At 35.4% G+C, this 14,425-nt stretch overlaps 2 protein-coding genes and 1 long non-coding RNA gene across 4 annotated transcripts; all 3 read left to right on the forward strand.

The window, feature by feature from the left end:
- Nucleotides 1–208: 208 nt before the first annotated feature.
- LOC126761271 (trypsin-1-like) lies at nt 209–1,930 on the forward strand. Of its 2 annotated transcripts, none has more exons than XM_050477304.1 (8): nt 209–361; nt 421–636; nt 723–799; nt 906–1,030; nt 1,086–1,194; nt 1,265–1,397; nt 1,463–1,623; nt 1,681–1,930. In XM_050477304.1, the coding sequence occupies exons 1-8, from the start codon at nt 292–294 to the stop codon at nt 1,861–1,863; spliced, it is 1,074 nt and encodes a 357-aa protein (XP_050333261.1). In that variant the 5' UTR covers nt 209–291; the 3' UTR covers nt 1,864–1,930. The 2 variants fall into 2 exon arrangements, with proteins under 2 accessions (XP_050333261.1, XP_050333260.1); XM_050477303.1 differs by having other exon boundaries at nt 212–361; nt 1,086–1,238; nt 1,303–1,397.
- Nucleotides 1,931–2,023: 93 nt separating this feature from the next.
- On the forward strand, nt 2,024–13,471 carry LOC126761578 (uncharacterized). Its single transcript, XM_050477882.1, has 19 exons — nt 2,024–3,143; nt 3,215–3,430; nt 3,943–4,019; nt 4,083–4,204; nt 4,265–4,417; nt 4,492–4,586; nt 4,648–4,808; nt 5,930–6,097; nt 7,234–7,253; nt 7,298–7,461; nt 7,540–7,755; nt 7,865–7,947; nt 8,026–8,141; nt 8,210–8,362; nt 8,537–8,634; nt 8,822–8,964; nt 9,130–9,301; nt 12,928–13,088; nt 13,236–13,471. Exons 1-19 carry the CDS (start codon nt 3,080–3,082, stop codon nt 13,392–13,394), a joined length of 2,541 nt encoding a protein of 846 aa, XP_050333839.1. The 5' UTR covers nt 2,024–3,079; the 3' UTR covers nt 13,395–13,471.
- LOC126761277 (uncharacterized) lies at nt 11,087–12,995 on the forward strand. The gene is made up of 3 exons (XR_007667352.1): nt 11,087–11,157; nt 11,278–11,393; nt 12,928–12,995. It is a non-coding gene; the product is annotated as an uncharacterized LOC126761277 (long non-coding RNA).
- Nucleotides 13,472–14,425: the final 954 nt, after the last annotated feature.

A 14,425-nucleotide genomic window follows, 5' to 3' on the forward strand; every position in this document is an offset into this window, starting at 1 on the left:
CTACAGAAACAAGCCAAAAAGTATTAAAAGAAATTAACGAAATTCCAATGATCTAATAAGCACACCCAACAAATTTTATTAACATATTTTCCCATTACAAAAACTAAAAAAACTATGAACTACAGTCGCAAAATAAGAAAAAAAGTTTATCCCCCAAAAACTGCCTAACGGCCCACTGTGCTCAACTTATACGTGTTCTAAGTCAAAGTATATAACCAGGGAAACCTGCATTCAAGCAATAAGTTTCGCACAAACCGGTCAAGTTTACGCTGAAGTACAACAAATAAAGCTATGTGGCCCGGAAGAGTTAGTAAAGATTCACTTTTCTACGCCACTATATTGACAGTACTTGCGATAAGTGGTAAAGATTTATAATTTTGCATTACTAACATAATTATAATCGAAAGCTTCTCTCTCGAGTTTTTTGCAATCGATCAGTTAATGCCTGCTATGAATACCAATATTGCTTAACGCCGCTCAACTACAGCGGACGTTATATGGAAGACGAGACTTATGGAGACATGCCCGATAAAGCCAAAATGCTTTGCGATGGGTTTTGCCATCATAACAGTACATTGCGATTGCGTTGTTGTGCATATGACGCCACAGTCAAATTGGAACGAATATCGGAACAAGGTATCGAGCGTTTTTATTGCTACATAGATTTAAAACGAGAGGAATGCGAATATCGAGAAATTTAAAATGTTCCTGATATCTTTCAGTATGCACATACAATCATTTAATACGAGGTTTCGTCATCCATGGCGAAATAGCCAAAGACAATGAATTTCCATTTATGGTAAGTAAGAGTGTTTATGAAGAGACATAATAAAGTGGTGTTCCTGCGGAATCAAAACTTCAAAACATATATTTGAAAGCTTAAAAGAAAAAGTGTTCTTCTTCAGGCCGCTTTGGGTTGGCGCATTAAGAACGAAACTACTGGAAATACGACAATAGTTTACAAATGTGGTGGCACAATTTACGATCGTGGTTATGTCATCACCGCTGCGCACTGTCTCTATCATTCGAGGTACGGAAATAATAAAACAAATCGCGTTTTTATTTACTGTTAAAATCAATATTAGTGAACTACCTGTGGTGGTGCGTCCCGGCGGTTTCGCATTGAATGATACTGAGGCTTGGGACTTGGAAATCGAAGAGATTATCGAGCATCCCAATTACGAATATCCAAATGTATACAATGACATAGCAATTATACGTCTAAAGACCATATTTTAGTAAGATATTTTCTTTAATAGAATAGTGTATAAGTAAAAATTTAATATTTACATGGCCAAAAAGTGGAAACCCGTTTCATGATCAGCCGGCATGTCTTTACGACGATCCGAGCTCCGCGCATAATGTTACAGCCATTGGTTATGGGAATACTCAATTTGGTATGTATGTATGTATGTGTAAACACTTTAAGAAAATCTTATTAGTGGTATAATTTCAACCGCAGCTGGCGTATCCTCCCCCTTATTGATGAAAACGAATTTATCAACAATTGATAACAGCGAGTGCCAACTGCACTATGAGCCAGATAGCGATGTGCTGAGTGATGGCATTATATCGACACAGATATGCGCGAAGGATCACGAGAAATTGCGTGACACATGTCAGGTGGAGATTATGATTTATTATTCTTTAATTTCAAATATAATTTTTGTGCTTCCACAGGGTGACTCCGGTGGACCGATTATAAAATTTATCAAACCGAAAGATCTTAATCCCATGTCCCTTGTTGTCGGCATCACTTCGTTTGGCATCGGCTGTGGCACCGGCATGCCCAGTGTTTATACGCGAATTTCTGAATATATTGATTGGATTGAAAATGTTACCTATCGAACTGTGCCAATATGATGAAGGAATAATATAATAAAGAAGTTTCAAGATTGTTAATAATTAACAAGTATTCGTAAAAGCGAAATGAGTTGAGCACACTTTCCCGATTTTGTATATCATAATTTTTATAACCACATTTGATTGATCATTGAAAATTTAAACTTCAGGTATTTAAGCAATAAATTTGGTTTTATAGATTTTTCTTTTCTCTCATATCTTCAGTTCTTCAACAAAAGAACATATGGAAATGCTTTTCAAAATACCCAAATTGGCGACATAAACCGAGTGTAACAATGTTTCTAGAATAAATGTGGTTTTGGCTTGGCTATTTAGTAATGGCAATGACTTGACTACTTTATAAACATCCATGCTTTAAAAATACAACTTGACAATGCCCACGATTTCTATCCTCCTAGCATTCAGAACCCAAAAAAATACAAATTATTAGTCACAAAAAAGGACTGACTGAAATAAAAACAAAAGTTATTGTACCATTTTATTTGACTTTTCGAATGAATTTTTTAAAAACAATAAAGTTTTGGGGATATGGATAGTTCCAGATATAGACAAGTCTGTAAAGAAGACTCTCTAAAAAGGAAAATCGGTACACTAGAACCTGAAAACACGTTTGAACAAATATAGCTGCATCAAAAAAGAGTTTAAGGTTTCATTTCCGGCCGAATCAGTTTGGATGCCAGATCAGCAAAATGTCAATATGTCCGAAAACAATTTGAATTTAGAAAAATCTTGTTAAAGACATGTTTTTTAATAGTTAAACTTTGAAAATATAAAAATAATTCATATTTTTTGTTTCTAGACTAGAATACCCCTCTTAAAGGGAGTTTAACTTTTTATACGGTGACTTTGTAAGCTTGAAATATTTAATGAAAAGAAACGAAAGTATATTCAAAGACTTCAAAAATGTTAGAAGCCTGTATAAAAATATTTTAAATGAGAAAAATGTGGAGAAGCAAATTTGTGTTAAGAAAAAACACAAAAATTCCAATAAAAAAATAATAAATATAAATGCATTTCTTTTGTATTATATGAAACCTGTTAGCAAACTGTTCTCAAGCGTTTCAAAGCTTATAGGCGTAACTCACTTATTTTTAGCCGAACATGTTTTAACAGCAATTGTTTTCAATTAGCAATCTTATGTTTGCCAACAGCATTAAATTCTCACATTCAAGTTTTGTTTTCACTCGCAATCAGTCAGTTGGAGAAGTTGGTGAAGATGCCGCGCTTGCGCAATTATTCTAAACCTACAATTTTTGGCATCATTAGTTGGTTGATATTGGGTAAATACATAATTTACCACACTAACACATTTATAAAAAGATATTTATATAAAATTGAATTTTATCGACAGTTGTTCACATATTTTCGCCAGTCGATGCCTGCCATAACAGTCAAGAGTGTTACACACCGCAAAACTATAAGGGATATTATTATACACCTGAGGAATTTCTAACCCTTACTGATAGGCAGAAGTCCAATTGCGAGGGTAATTGTGTTGATAAAAACGTGACGCTGATTTGTTGCACTTTCAATACTCAACCACAAAAATATCGCTTACTATATCAATGTATGTACTTATATATGTATGTATGCCTTTGCATATCGTAATTCTTAATTTATTTAATACCTTCTGATCAAATATGACCCGGATCGGTACATATAAACTGCGAATCAATAAAAAAATGTTGCTATGTTGATAAAACCATTAAGAGTCATTCGATGGCATGATGGCACTGAAGGCCATCCCAATCGAGGAGTACAACAATTATATTGAAAATTAAATAAAGCGTGGGGTTGCTCGTATTGACTCAAGAAGGTCTGAGTCAAATTTGATCAGATGGAATTTCTTATAAAAAGAATACAAGTATTTTTGAAAAATAATTTTTATATGGGTTGCCACCTATTTACTAATTTTATAAATTTAATTAATCTGATATTATGAAATTTAAAAAATATTTTGTCTGGAACGATTGCAACTCCTTAAATTTATTCTATTGCATTAGGGAGTTTATATCTGTTCGAAAATTCTATGAAATGAAATGGGAATTTAATAATCTTACCTTTAAATAATACACACAGCATGCTTAGACGCTCATTTACCCTATGGATTTATTACATTTGGCGAAGTGGCCAAACTAAATGAGTTTCCATTTATGGTAAGCTCGATTCTAAAATATTCATTTTTATATTTAAACTAATTTTTTCCCTTCAAATCACAGGCTGCTTTGGGCTGGCGTTTCACCAAAGAGGATGGTACAGAGAGCATAGCTTATAGGTGTGGTGGAACTTTGATCAGCAGCAGATATCTACTAACAGCGGCCCACTGCTTCTATCATTCCAGGTTCCCTAAAGGAATATTACCTTTTTTATTTTTTTCCAATATTTATATTTTTCTCCTCAGTGACCTTCCAGTTGTGGTGCGTCCAGGTGGTTTCGACCTAAATAGCACCACAGCGACTGATTATGATATCGACCAGATTATTGAACATCCCAACTACATATATCCTGGTCTATACAATGACATAGCAATCGTTCGTATGGCAAAAGCATATATGTATGTGAGAAAGCATATCATATGACTTATCTTTATTTTGAAGAGTATTGACTAGAGATTTTATTGAATTCTAGTAACTACACGCCGATTGTTGCTCGAGCGTGCGTGTGGTATAGCCCATTGGCCGAGCAGGAAGTTACTGCCATAGGCTATGGCAATACGCAGTTTGGTGAGTAACGGGAAAAATAGCCGAGTTTTCTTAGATTTAAGAATATTTTTGCATATTCCAGCCGGTACCTCTTCGCCACTTCTATTGAAAACTAGTTTATCAACCATATCCAATGAGGAGTGTAATCAACATTATGAACAGGATGATGAAGTGCTCAGCTCGGGTGTAATCTCTACACAATTATGCGCAAAAGATTATGAAAAGCTGCGTGATACTTGTCAGGTAATTTAATACTCACCTTCTTCAAATACATATGTATGTGACAAAAAATAGTAAGACATTTTAATTATATTTTTTGATGAAAACCCATTTGTCGAAATATTTTTTTATTTTTCACATCTGTGGCAAATGTCACAACAAAATATTCATTAGTGTTTAGTATGCGCTTGTCTTTCTGAAGTACATAAAGTGCATTCGATGATTTTTACGGTGAGTGAAATTATTCAACAAAGAAGTTCCATTAAATTTCGTGTGCGGAATCAAATGCCTAGTGCCGAAACGTAAAGCAATTGGTGATTGAGAATCGGCGATTAACAGTCAAAGATCGTAATGGCATCTTTGGAATATCAGAAGGATCAGTGAAAACCATTTTGAAAGATTGTTTGGGCCTAAGAAAAGTGAAAGCACGATTGGTTCCAAAATTACTAAATTTTTTCGGAAAACAACGTCGCGTTAACATCTGTGAAACAAAGCTTTCCGACTACCAGGATGTCATGAAGTGTAATATTACTGGCGATGACTCCTGCATCTTTGTTTACGACCCGGCGAAGGTGACCAAAATCCAAAAAAACACGTCAAATCAGGCCCACGAAAATTTTATGTTGACAGCTATCTTCGATTATCGAGGTGAGGTGCACTCTGAGATCCTTCTGACCAACCAAACTGTCAACAAGGGATTCTATTTCAGTGCTATGCGTCGTTTGGGCAATGTTGTCTGTAAAATAAGGCCGGAATTATGGGCAGACAACTCTCGGTTTTTGCACCACGATAATGCACCGTCGCATACTGCATTGATTTTTGGTGAGTTCTTCGTCAAATTTAGCTCCGTGTGACTTCTGAGTTTTCAGCAAACTCAAACGAGCGCTCCGGGGAAATCGTTTTGAGTCAATTGAAGCCAATTAACGTGAACGTCAACAGATGTTTCGAGAATTGGAAAAAACGTTGGCACAAGTTTATATTTGCTAAGCGGGACGACATTGATTTTGAAGAATAGATTAAGAATTTTAAAATTTTGATCAAAGTCTTACTATTTTATCCTCATAATAGTACATTATGTCACACACCAACACTTTCGGGTAATTATATTTACAACAATTTATAACATAATTATCTCCATTTTCTAGGGAGATTCTGGCGGTCCTTTGATCGTGTATGAAAAAATCGACGGTTACTCTCGTATGGCTTATATTGTGGGCATTACGTCGTTTGGCATTGGCTGCGGCACCGGTTTCCCGGGCATTTACACGCGTATTTCTGATTATTTTGATTGGATTGAGGAAACGATTTTTAAATAAACAGACATTTATGTAGAAATATATGCATTTGTAAAATTTAAAATTTTCATACCGGTATACCGATGAGCGTTAGGATACCAATGAGTTGGCAGGGAACATTTGTTGTGAACGAGCCTTAAAAGGTGGTCAAAATATATAAAAAGAACCAATGATCAATACTTTGAATGATTTTTTTTATTTTTCCATTCAAAATTAGTATTCCGTTTTCACAAAAACCGCGCATTTTATACCAATACACCTCTAAGAAAGAGAGAGAGAGAGATAAAGAGATTATGTACTGTATAATAGAAATCTCAAATGTTTAAGGCAACCCTAGAAATTAATAATTTTTCCGGGTGAACAAAAATCGGCAGCAAATTTTATAAGTATATGCTGAAGTTGTTATATTTAAGTGAGCTACACTGAGAAAAAAAAAATTATTGAATCGGAAGGGAATACTTACCTTCAGAACTATTTGAAGAAGAGAATTTGATTTAACAAGCAAAATATTGCAGCTGTTGAATAATACTGATATACTGTTGGGGATGTTACTCCATGTATTGCCCATTTGAATAACATTTTCCCTTCGTGCTGGCAATTTGTGGATGCCATCCAAAAGAAATCCGCTGCCTTGGCGAACAGGAATAAATTAAGCCAATTTTCTATGCCCAGTTAGGCCGCAAACTAAAAACTTTATACAGATGGGGAAAGGTTTGGCCTATATGTCGAGAAAGGCAGAACTTCCCAACCGCTGCGTTCCAAATAATTTATAACACGAGTGAGTGTTGTCATGATGGAAAATTCTTGCCTCGTGTCTTGTCGAAAATTCGGGGCACTTTTCGTCATTCGATCATTTCAATTTTACGAATTGTTTAGGGTTATTTCGCTGATGCAAAAATGTCTTTTTCTGTAGCGCTCAAAATTCTTTCTTGTTTGATTTCCTCGTCTTCACGATTTTTTGGCCGCCTAGGATGTTCTTCGTCTTCTAAGTCAAAGTCAACACTTTTAAGTGGTGCAAACTACTTTTGACAGAAATAACGGTACATTTTTATCTTTATTATGAAAATTTTGGCATTTTTATTTTTTGCTTTGCTAAACCGTGATTTCTACCCACAAGCCAAATGTACCGATATTCTTATCAGTGTTGCTAACAGGTGTTCGCCTCTTTAAACTTGTATGTAAGCGAACACGCTGCAACTGCATCTTCTTCTAACGAAGAACCGCAAGTTTTCAGAACAAGTTTGCTGGTCCTTGCGATCAGATGCGCTGCGCTCGCTTGGAGTTGAAGCGAAAAGCAAAGGAAAACTCTAGCAAAATGTATAAGCCAAAGCCTTTCACAAAGCTTTTCAGCTTACTAGCAGGAGCACAATTGCTGCTTATGGGTAAATATAAAATATTTTATTTTATATATTTATTTATAATAAAGGTTTTGGATAAAAACTAAAAAAACCATTTCACAGCAGTTAATGTGCGCTTAGCAATCGCTTGCCACGAGGATCAGCCGTGTTTAACACCACGAAACCGGCTTGGCAACTATGTAACACACGCTAATTACCTCAAGTTGACCAAGGAGTTGCAAGATTTATGTTTGGGTGTGTGCGGTTACAATAGAACAACACAATTTCTATGTTGCCCCTCGCTAGATGAGCCCTCAGACAAAAGAATATCGCAAACTCGTAAGTGACATAAGTGAATGTGTGAATAAAAAGTGCAAACGTTGTAATAAAAATACCATATTTATATGTTTGTCTGTTTAAATTGGATTATTCGACCTTCTGATCGCAGAATGTGAACGAGATCACCGCAAATTCTCCTTCATATTTATAACGAATGGCAAACTTGCGAGGGAAAATGAATTTCCGTTTATGGTGAGTATGCAGCTTTCATACCCACATACATTTTAAAAAATTTTAAAAGAAACATTTGTGTTAAAAAATCGTTCACAGGCCGCCATAGGTTGGCGCTCTACCTTTGGCAGCAGCGACATAACATACAGATGTGGTGGCGCTTTGATCACCAGTCGGCACTTGCTAACAGCGGCGCATTGCCTTTACCATTCGGAGTATGTATGAATATGTATATAGCGGCACATTAAAAACTATCTTTTTAATTTCGCATTTGCACATTCAGTGAACCACCAATTGTGGTGCGCCCAGGTGGTTTCGATTTAGATGATACCGAGGCGAGGGACATTGAAATCGATCAAATCCACATGCATCCAGGTTATCAGTATCCGGGTGTTTACAACGACATTGCAATTCTACTGTTGAAAGAGGAATATTAGTAAGTAGAATAACTTTCTGAATTGCGAAGGCAGTCGAATTTTGGGAAGTGCCTTTGGCGACCTTGAGTTTCAATACTGTTTAGCCAAAAATTTTGGTTCTGTTTCATATGCAGACACTAGACCATTAAATTTTAGATTTTTTTTCGCAGTACTAAAGTTTAATTTGGTTGCAGTGCCGGCAGATCCGTTAACTCTGGACCAGCATGTTTGTGGGCAAAGCCATTACAGGCGGCAAATGTTACGGCTATCGGTTATGGTAATACACAATTCGGTGAGTTAGAAATATGAAAATATTTAGAAATAATTTTTCAAGCGATGTTTAGAGGGGCTTAATTTCGTGAAAGGAAGATTAAAGCCGAGGAAAAAATTATGAAACGAAAAAATTATACTCAACATTTGGTGAATTTCTTAAATGTAATTAATAATATTGGTTTTTGTCTTACTTTCCGCATATTCAGCCGGTTTATCATCGTCAAAATTAATGAAGGCCGAGCTGAGTATTCTACCAAATCAAAAATGCGCCGAATATTATGAGGAAGATGGCATTATATTCTCGCAATTGTGTGCAAATGACCCGGTAAAAAGGGGTGATACGTGCCAGGTGAGTTGAAACTCTGCCAAAGAGGTGATGATTTTAAAAATTTCACCTCAGTTGTCTTTCATTTTCGAAAGTATTTTCATCAAATTTTTCTTCCAATATATTGTTGCATATTTTTTATTATTTGATGTTATAGTATTTAATTATTAAAATACATCGTTCACACAGGGTGACTCTGGCGGCCCTATTATAATGTACCGTAATATTGGCACGAATTATTTTAATGTGCCCTACATAGTTGGTATCACCTCTTTCGGCATTGGTTGCGGCACTGGAGCACCAGGAGTTTACACGCGGGTCGCCAGCTATATTGACTGGATTGAGAAAGTTGTCTACTATTAAACGTGTCTCATTTTGATATTGTAAGAGAATAAATATTGCGTTTTAAATTGTACGAAAACATTGTCATTATATAGAAATGAATATATATGGGAAAATAAATATTTAAACATAGAAATAAAATGGCAACGTATAATTGTTACCTATTCTCCTAAATGTAGGCTAATGAACTGCAACCAGAAGAAAATGTCAGAGTCTATATAAAATATACAAAATGTATATATGTGACCTGGTCTACGAAAAGGGGGCTTAGGTGTCAAAAAAAGGAGAACAATTAATGAGATAACGAGAAACTGACGAATATTTTTAACAGCTTTTCCCAGAAAACTAGTTTTCGCACGTTAGCCCTCTTTTCGTAGACCAGGTCACATATATGAATATTCAGCATGACAAGCTGACTCGATTTATACATGTCCGTCGGTTCTGCAGTCTTTATAGTCCCTCATTTTTGAAATAACAATCTGAAATTTTGCACACGTCTTTTTCTCCCAAAAAACTTCTCACTTGCCGAAACCACCGATATCAAACCACTATAGCATATAACTGAAATGCAATCTGAGCAATCGCATTCAAGTGTTTGTTTGGAAAACTTTTTTAGTTGACGAGATATCTTCAAAAAAAATTTGCATGGATTATTGTCCAAGACAAAGGTGTAATCTCCATACAAATAGTTCAGATCCGAAAACTGTAGGATATAGCTGTCATACAAACAGAACAATCAAAGTCAAGCTCTTTTAAAGACTATTTTGTGTTTGTATAGGGTATTACAGACTCGGTGCAACCAAGATTCATGTTTATTTCTTGTATTTTATTTTTTCCAAAATAATTTTGTAACCAAACTCTTTTGTTTGCTAAAGATATTTTTATGGGACTCTTGGTGTTTTCTTCAAAGTAAACTTCAACGCAACCAATTATACTAATTTTATTGCCAATAGTAATTTTTATTTAAGTATTGTTTTATTTTTTGACCCTAAATGTAGGCAAAGTTTAAATTCAAGTATCAATGATTTATATAAAAACGTTTCCTTCACTTAAAACAAATTCAATCTTCCGAAAGTTTTTGGAAAATAAATTGAGGTATGAAAGCACGTTGTCATTTTCCTGGCCTGAGATTTTCATATAATTAATGAGAGTTTTTAGCATGATCTCACTAAATTTTCACCAAAATATAACTAAGGACAATTTTACACAAAATTTAACTCCAACTCAAATGCGCGAACATTTTTCGCCACTTTAGTAGACACTAGTTATTAACCTCAAGTTGTGGTCGCTAGTAGACACAAATTCTTGGAAAGTCGCCATTACTGCATTTAACTTGCTTTAAAAGCCAGAACAAGTTTAGTCATCCTTGTGTACGCTAACCGCCTGGCATACTGGGAAAAATCCGCTTAAAAATGCAGATTTTATATTTCACCGGCAATATTGCTTTACTTGTCGTGCACTTTTCAAGTTTGGGTAATTAGAAAATTTATATTAAAGCTTTATTCTGCAAATCCATCAGTAACGCATAATTCTTGTGACCCCACAGTGATGGGCTGTTATGTGCATCAAAGCTGTCTAACCACACGAAACCGGCTTGGATCCTATGTGACGCGCAATGTGTATCGTCAGATGGCGAAGGAATCACAAGACATATGTTTGGGTGCCTGTAATTACAACAAAAGTACACAACTCATTTGTTGTGCATATCGGGATGTGCCGGCGGACAAAAGAATACCGCAAATTCGTGAGTATTATAAGGGCAATATTTCTGTAAAAATATTGTTATTTCTTGTGTTTGTGCTTGCAAATGTATAATTGAAGATGCTGATTGCAATTTTTGGCAAACTGGCAGAGAGAAATGAATTCCCTTTTATGGTGAGTGAATTAATGTTGTGGTTGAAAATGTTGTTGCATTGCACATACTTTTTATTTGCAATTGTATTATTTAATTATTTAGCGTTTGCATAATTATTTTATGTCTTATTTTATTTACAGGGCGCCATTGGTTGGCCTGACTTGTTTACGGTCAACAGGGTAAGCTACAAATGTGGCGGCGCTTTAATCGATCGAAGACATTTGCTGACAGCTGCGCACTGTCTTTTTCATTCAAAGTATGTATAACATACATATGTACATACTTGGGTTAAAAAACTAACCGGTCGAAATCATGGTTTAAACTAAACTTATTCTAACCGAAAATATTAATAAAATATTTCACAATGCACATTTTTGTAGAGCATAAAATTCCTTAAACAATCTACCTCAGCGGGGTTAGTTTTAATACCAAAATTCGTATATATAAAAGCTTTAAAAGTGAAAAATTTTTAATTCTACGAAAAAGCCGGAGGTTCATCTAATCCATGAATTCGAAAGATTAGCTTTTGGGTAATCCTAATACGTACTGTCCATACTACTACTAAAATCTTTTCCGAAATCTCAGTGAGCCCCTTATTGTGGTGCGTCCTGGCGGTTTCAACCTAAGCGATACGCATGCAAAGGATTTCGAAATCGATGAAATTTACATACATCCTGGCCATGAATATCCGAGCGCCTACAACGATATTGCAATTATACGCTTGAAGGAGCCATATTAGTAAAAATTTCCTCAAATACTTTTAACTTTAACAAAACTATTGCCTCACTTAATAATTATGTTTTATAAAGCAGTGTTGCTGCTGCAAAATTAAGTGAAGATAGTTGTTGGTAGATAATTTCAAATTCAAATTTCATTTATTGAGACCAAAAAGAAACAAAAATACAAATTATTTACAAAAGTAGAAAGTTATAACTTAAGACTATACATATTTTATCTTAAACAAACGTTTCCGAAAACAGATCTTAATCTAAAGGAAAAAAAGAAAAAATTACAATAAATGCTTGCTCCCGACATTTTTAAATGTATTCTGAGGGCTACGACTCAGTCGTAAAACTAACTTAAAACTAATTAAAAGAGAAATCTTACAAGCTATAATAGCAAATAAAGCTTATGCTTAAACTAGCCCCTGTGCGAACCAAGTGTTGATTTTACATAAAAGTATGAGCAGAAGGCTTCTGGATGATTAACATCATTTATTATATTTTCTTTACTAATACCAAGTGGAGATAAATACCTGCTGTTGACCCAAGTATGACTCGACTGCGACAAGATACCATCAGAAATCAATGGATTGTCACAATTCCGAACATGGTCGAAAAACCTTAATATTGCTCTTATTGCATATTTATTAAAAGGGAGTACTTTAGAATTTGAGTAGATATATTTATTTGAGTATCTCTTTTTAAAGTGAATGAAGTTTTTGTTTAAACAAAATCTTATAATTTTACGTTCAATATTTCAATTTCAAGAAGGCGAAAAATGAAACCAAATCGGCAAAGCGTACATTAAGACTGGACGGAGAGCCACTTTATAAATCAAAATTTTAGTTCTTGTGCTTAAACTTGTATTTTTCATTATCATTGATGAGGCATGAAAACGGTTATTACATTTTTTCACCATGTCGTTAGCATGAAAATTGAATTTAAATAAGTTGGTGAAGGTTACTCCAAGATATTTCATTTGATTGTAATAATTACTTTTCTAGTTGTGAAATTTAAAGTATTAAGTATATACTTACGTAGTTTGTATGTATATTTTCACATGCTCAGCCGGTTTAGCATCGGACACTTTAATGAAGACGAACCTTACCATTCTGACTAATGAAGCATGTGGTAAATACTACGAGCAAGATGACCATTTGCTTTATCATGGAATTATTCATTCGCAGTTGTGTGCAAACGATACGGTTGGAATGAGCGACACCTGTCAGGTGAGGAAATAAACTTGAAACACGTGCTTTGCTTAATTTTGAAAAAAATACAACGAACACATGAACTCATCAATTTTTATTGCTGAAAAGTTCTTCCATTTAATCGTTGAATATGTTGCAATAAATATTTTCTTCTTAAAACCATAGGGCGACTCTGGCGGACCCATTATAATGTACCGTTACTTTTACGAAATGCCCTACGTGGTTGGCATCACCTCTTTCGGCAATGGTTGTGGTTCTGGTGTGCCTGGGCTGTACACGCGTGTCGCCAGCTATATACACTGGATTGAAAAAATCGTATACTGAGAAAATAAGCAAAGGCTACAAATGATGTAACACAACAATTTTGCAACAAAAACTATAACGTAAAAGTTCAATAAAAACTAACCTAAAAATATCTTCATTTTCGCCGCTTGCATAACAGCACTTTTCTGTGGTTATTTCAAATTTTTTTTTGGTTTTGTGGCACTTAAATCGTTCGTTAAATTTGAAATTTCCGCATAAATAACGGCACGTTTTGCCGCTAACTGTACACACTATCCGCCAAATAGCTTGTGGAGTGATGTCACCGCAAAACAGCTGGAGGCGCAGATAGTTCCAAATAATACATGGATGCGGTGTAACAGAGGTCAAATGTTATGCAAAACATGTGACGCCTGCGCCTGCGCACAACTATGTCACCAGACGCCGCGAAATACACACACACACATTTAGAAACAGTTTTATTGATGAGACTATTACTGCGTAACTATTTCGCAACTGAATTATTAGTATTTCCAAAGAGGAGTGGATTATATACATATGTTTATGTACCATACACATGTTCACGAAGGATAAGTGTATCAGCTGTGACGCGGTCGCATCAACGCCTGTTCGCAACATGAGTGGCCGCTGATAAGGTGTGCATTGTGTCGTCGCCACCTTAGTCATTCTACGGAAAATGTGCAAAACACTTTCGCTTTGTTGTTGTTGCAGCAGGCTATCATTCACCGAATTAACATAATCGTGATACTGCAGACACGCCGCGTCTATAAAATGGAATATAAATTGAGAGGAAAACACATACACACTTACATAGTACATACATACATACCTACATGCAAGCATATGTGCCAGCTTGGCAGAAGGTGTTGCAAAGAAAGTGAATTGCACGTCGGCGCCACCTAAAATCAGTGCTCACACACAAGCGCGCATGCTCTTACATATATCTGTGTGTGCTGCCTCGGTCGCGGTCAAATAAATAGCAAATTTTACTGCCGACGGGCATATTATACCGACTATGTGCGGCATGTGCCACCCTAATACATATGCATGAAATTCGTTGCCTAAATCCAATC

Source organism: Bactrocera neohumeralis, chromosome 6, assembly GCF_024586455.1.
Source record: "Bactrocera neohumeralis isolate Rockhampton chromosome 6, APGP_CSIRO_Bneo_wtdbg2-racon-allhic-juicebox.fasta_v2, whole genome shotgun sequence".
In the NCBI taxonomy this organism is placed as follows: Eukaryota; Metazoa; Arthropoda; class Insecta; order Diptera; family Tephritidae; genus Bactrocera; species Bactrocera neohumeralis.

Coding starts and splice junctions, on each gene's coding strand:
- LOC126761271 (XM_050477303.1), top strand. CDS start 292: ATGTGGCCCGGAAGAGTTAGTAAAGATTCACTTTTCTACGCCACTATA. Junction 362..420: donor GACAGTACTTGCGATAAGTG/GTAAAGATTTAT, acceptor TTCTCTCTCGAG/TTTTTTGCAATCGATCAGTT. Junction 637..722: donor GGAACGAATATCGGAACAAG/GTATCGAGCGTT, acceptor GATATCTTTCAG/TATGCACATACAATCATTTA.
- LOC126761578 (XM_050477882.1), top strand. CDS start 3,080: ATGCCGCGCTTGCGCAATTATTCTAAACCTACAATTTTTGGCATCATT. Junction 4,418..4,491: donor CGTATGGCAAAAGCATATAT/GTATGTGAGAAA, acceptor ATTGAATTCTAG/TAACTACACGCCGATTGTTG. Junction 9,302..12,927: donor TGAGAAAGTTGTCTACTATT/AAACGTGTCTCA, acceptor TCACATGCTCAG/CCGGTTTAGCATCGGACACT.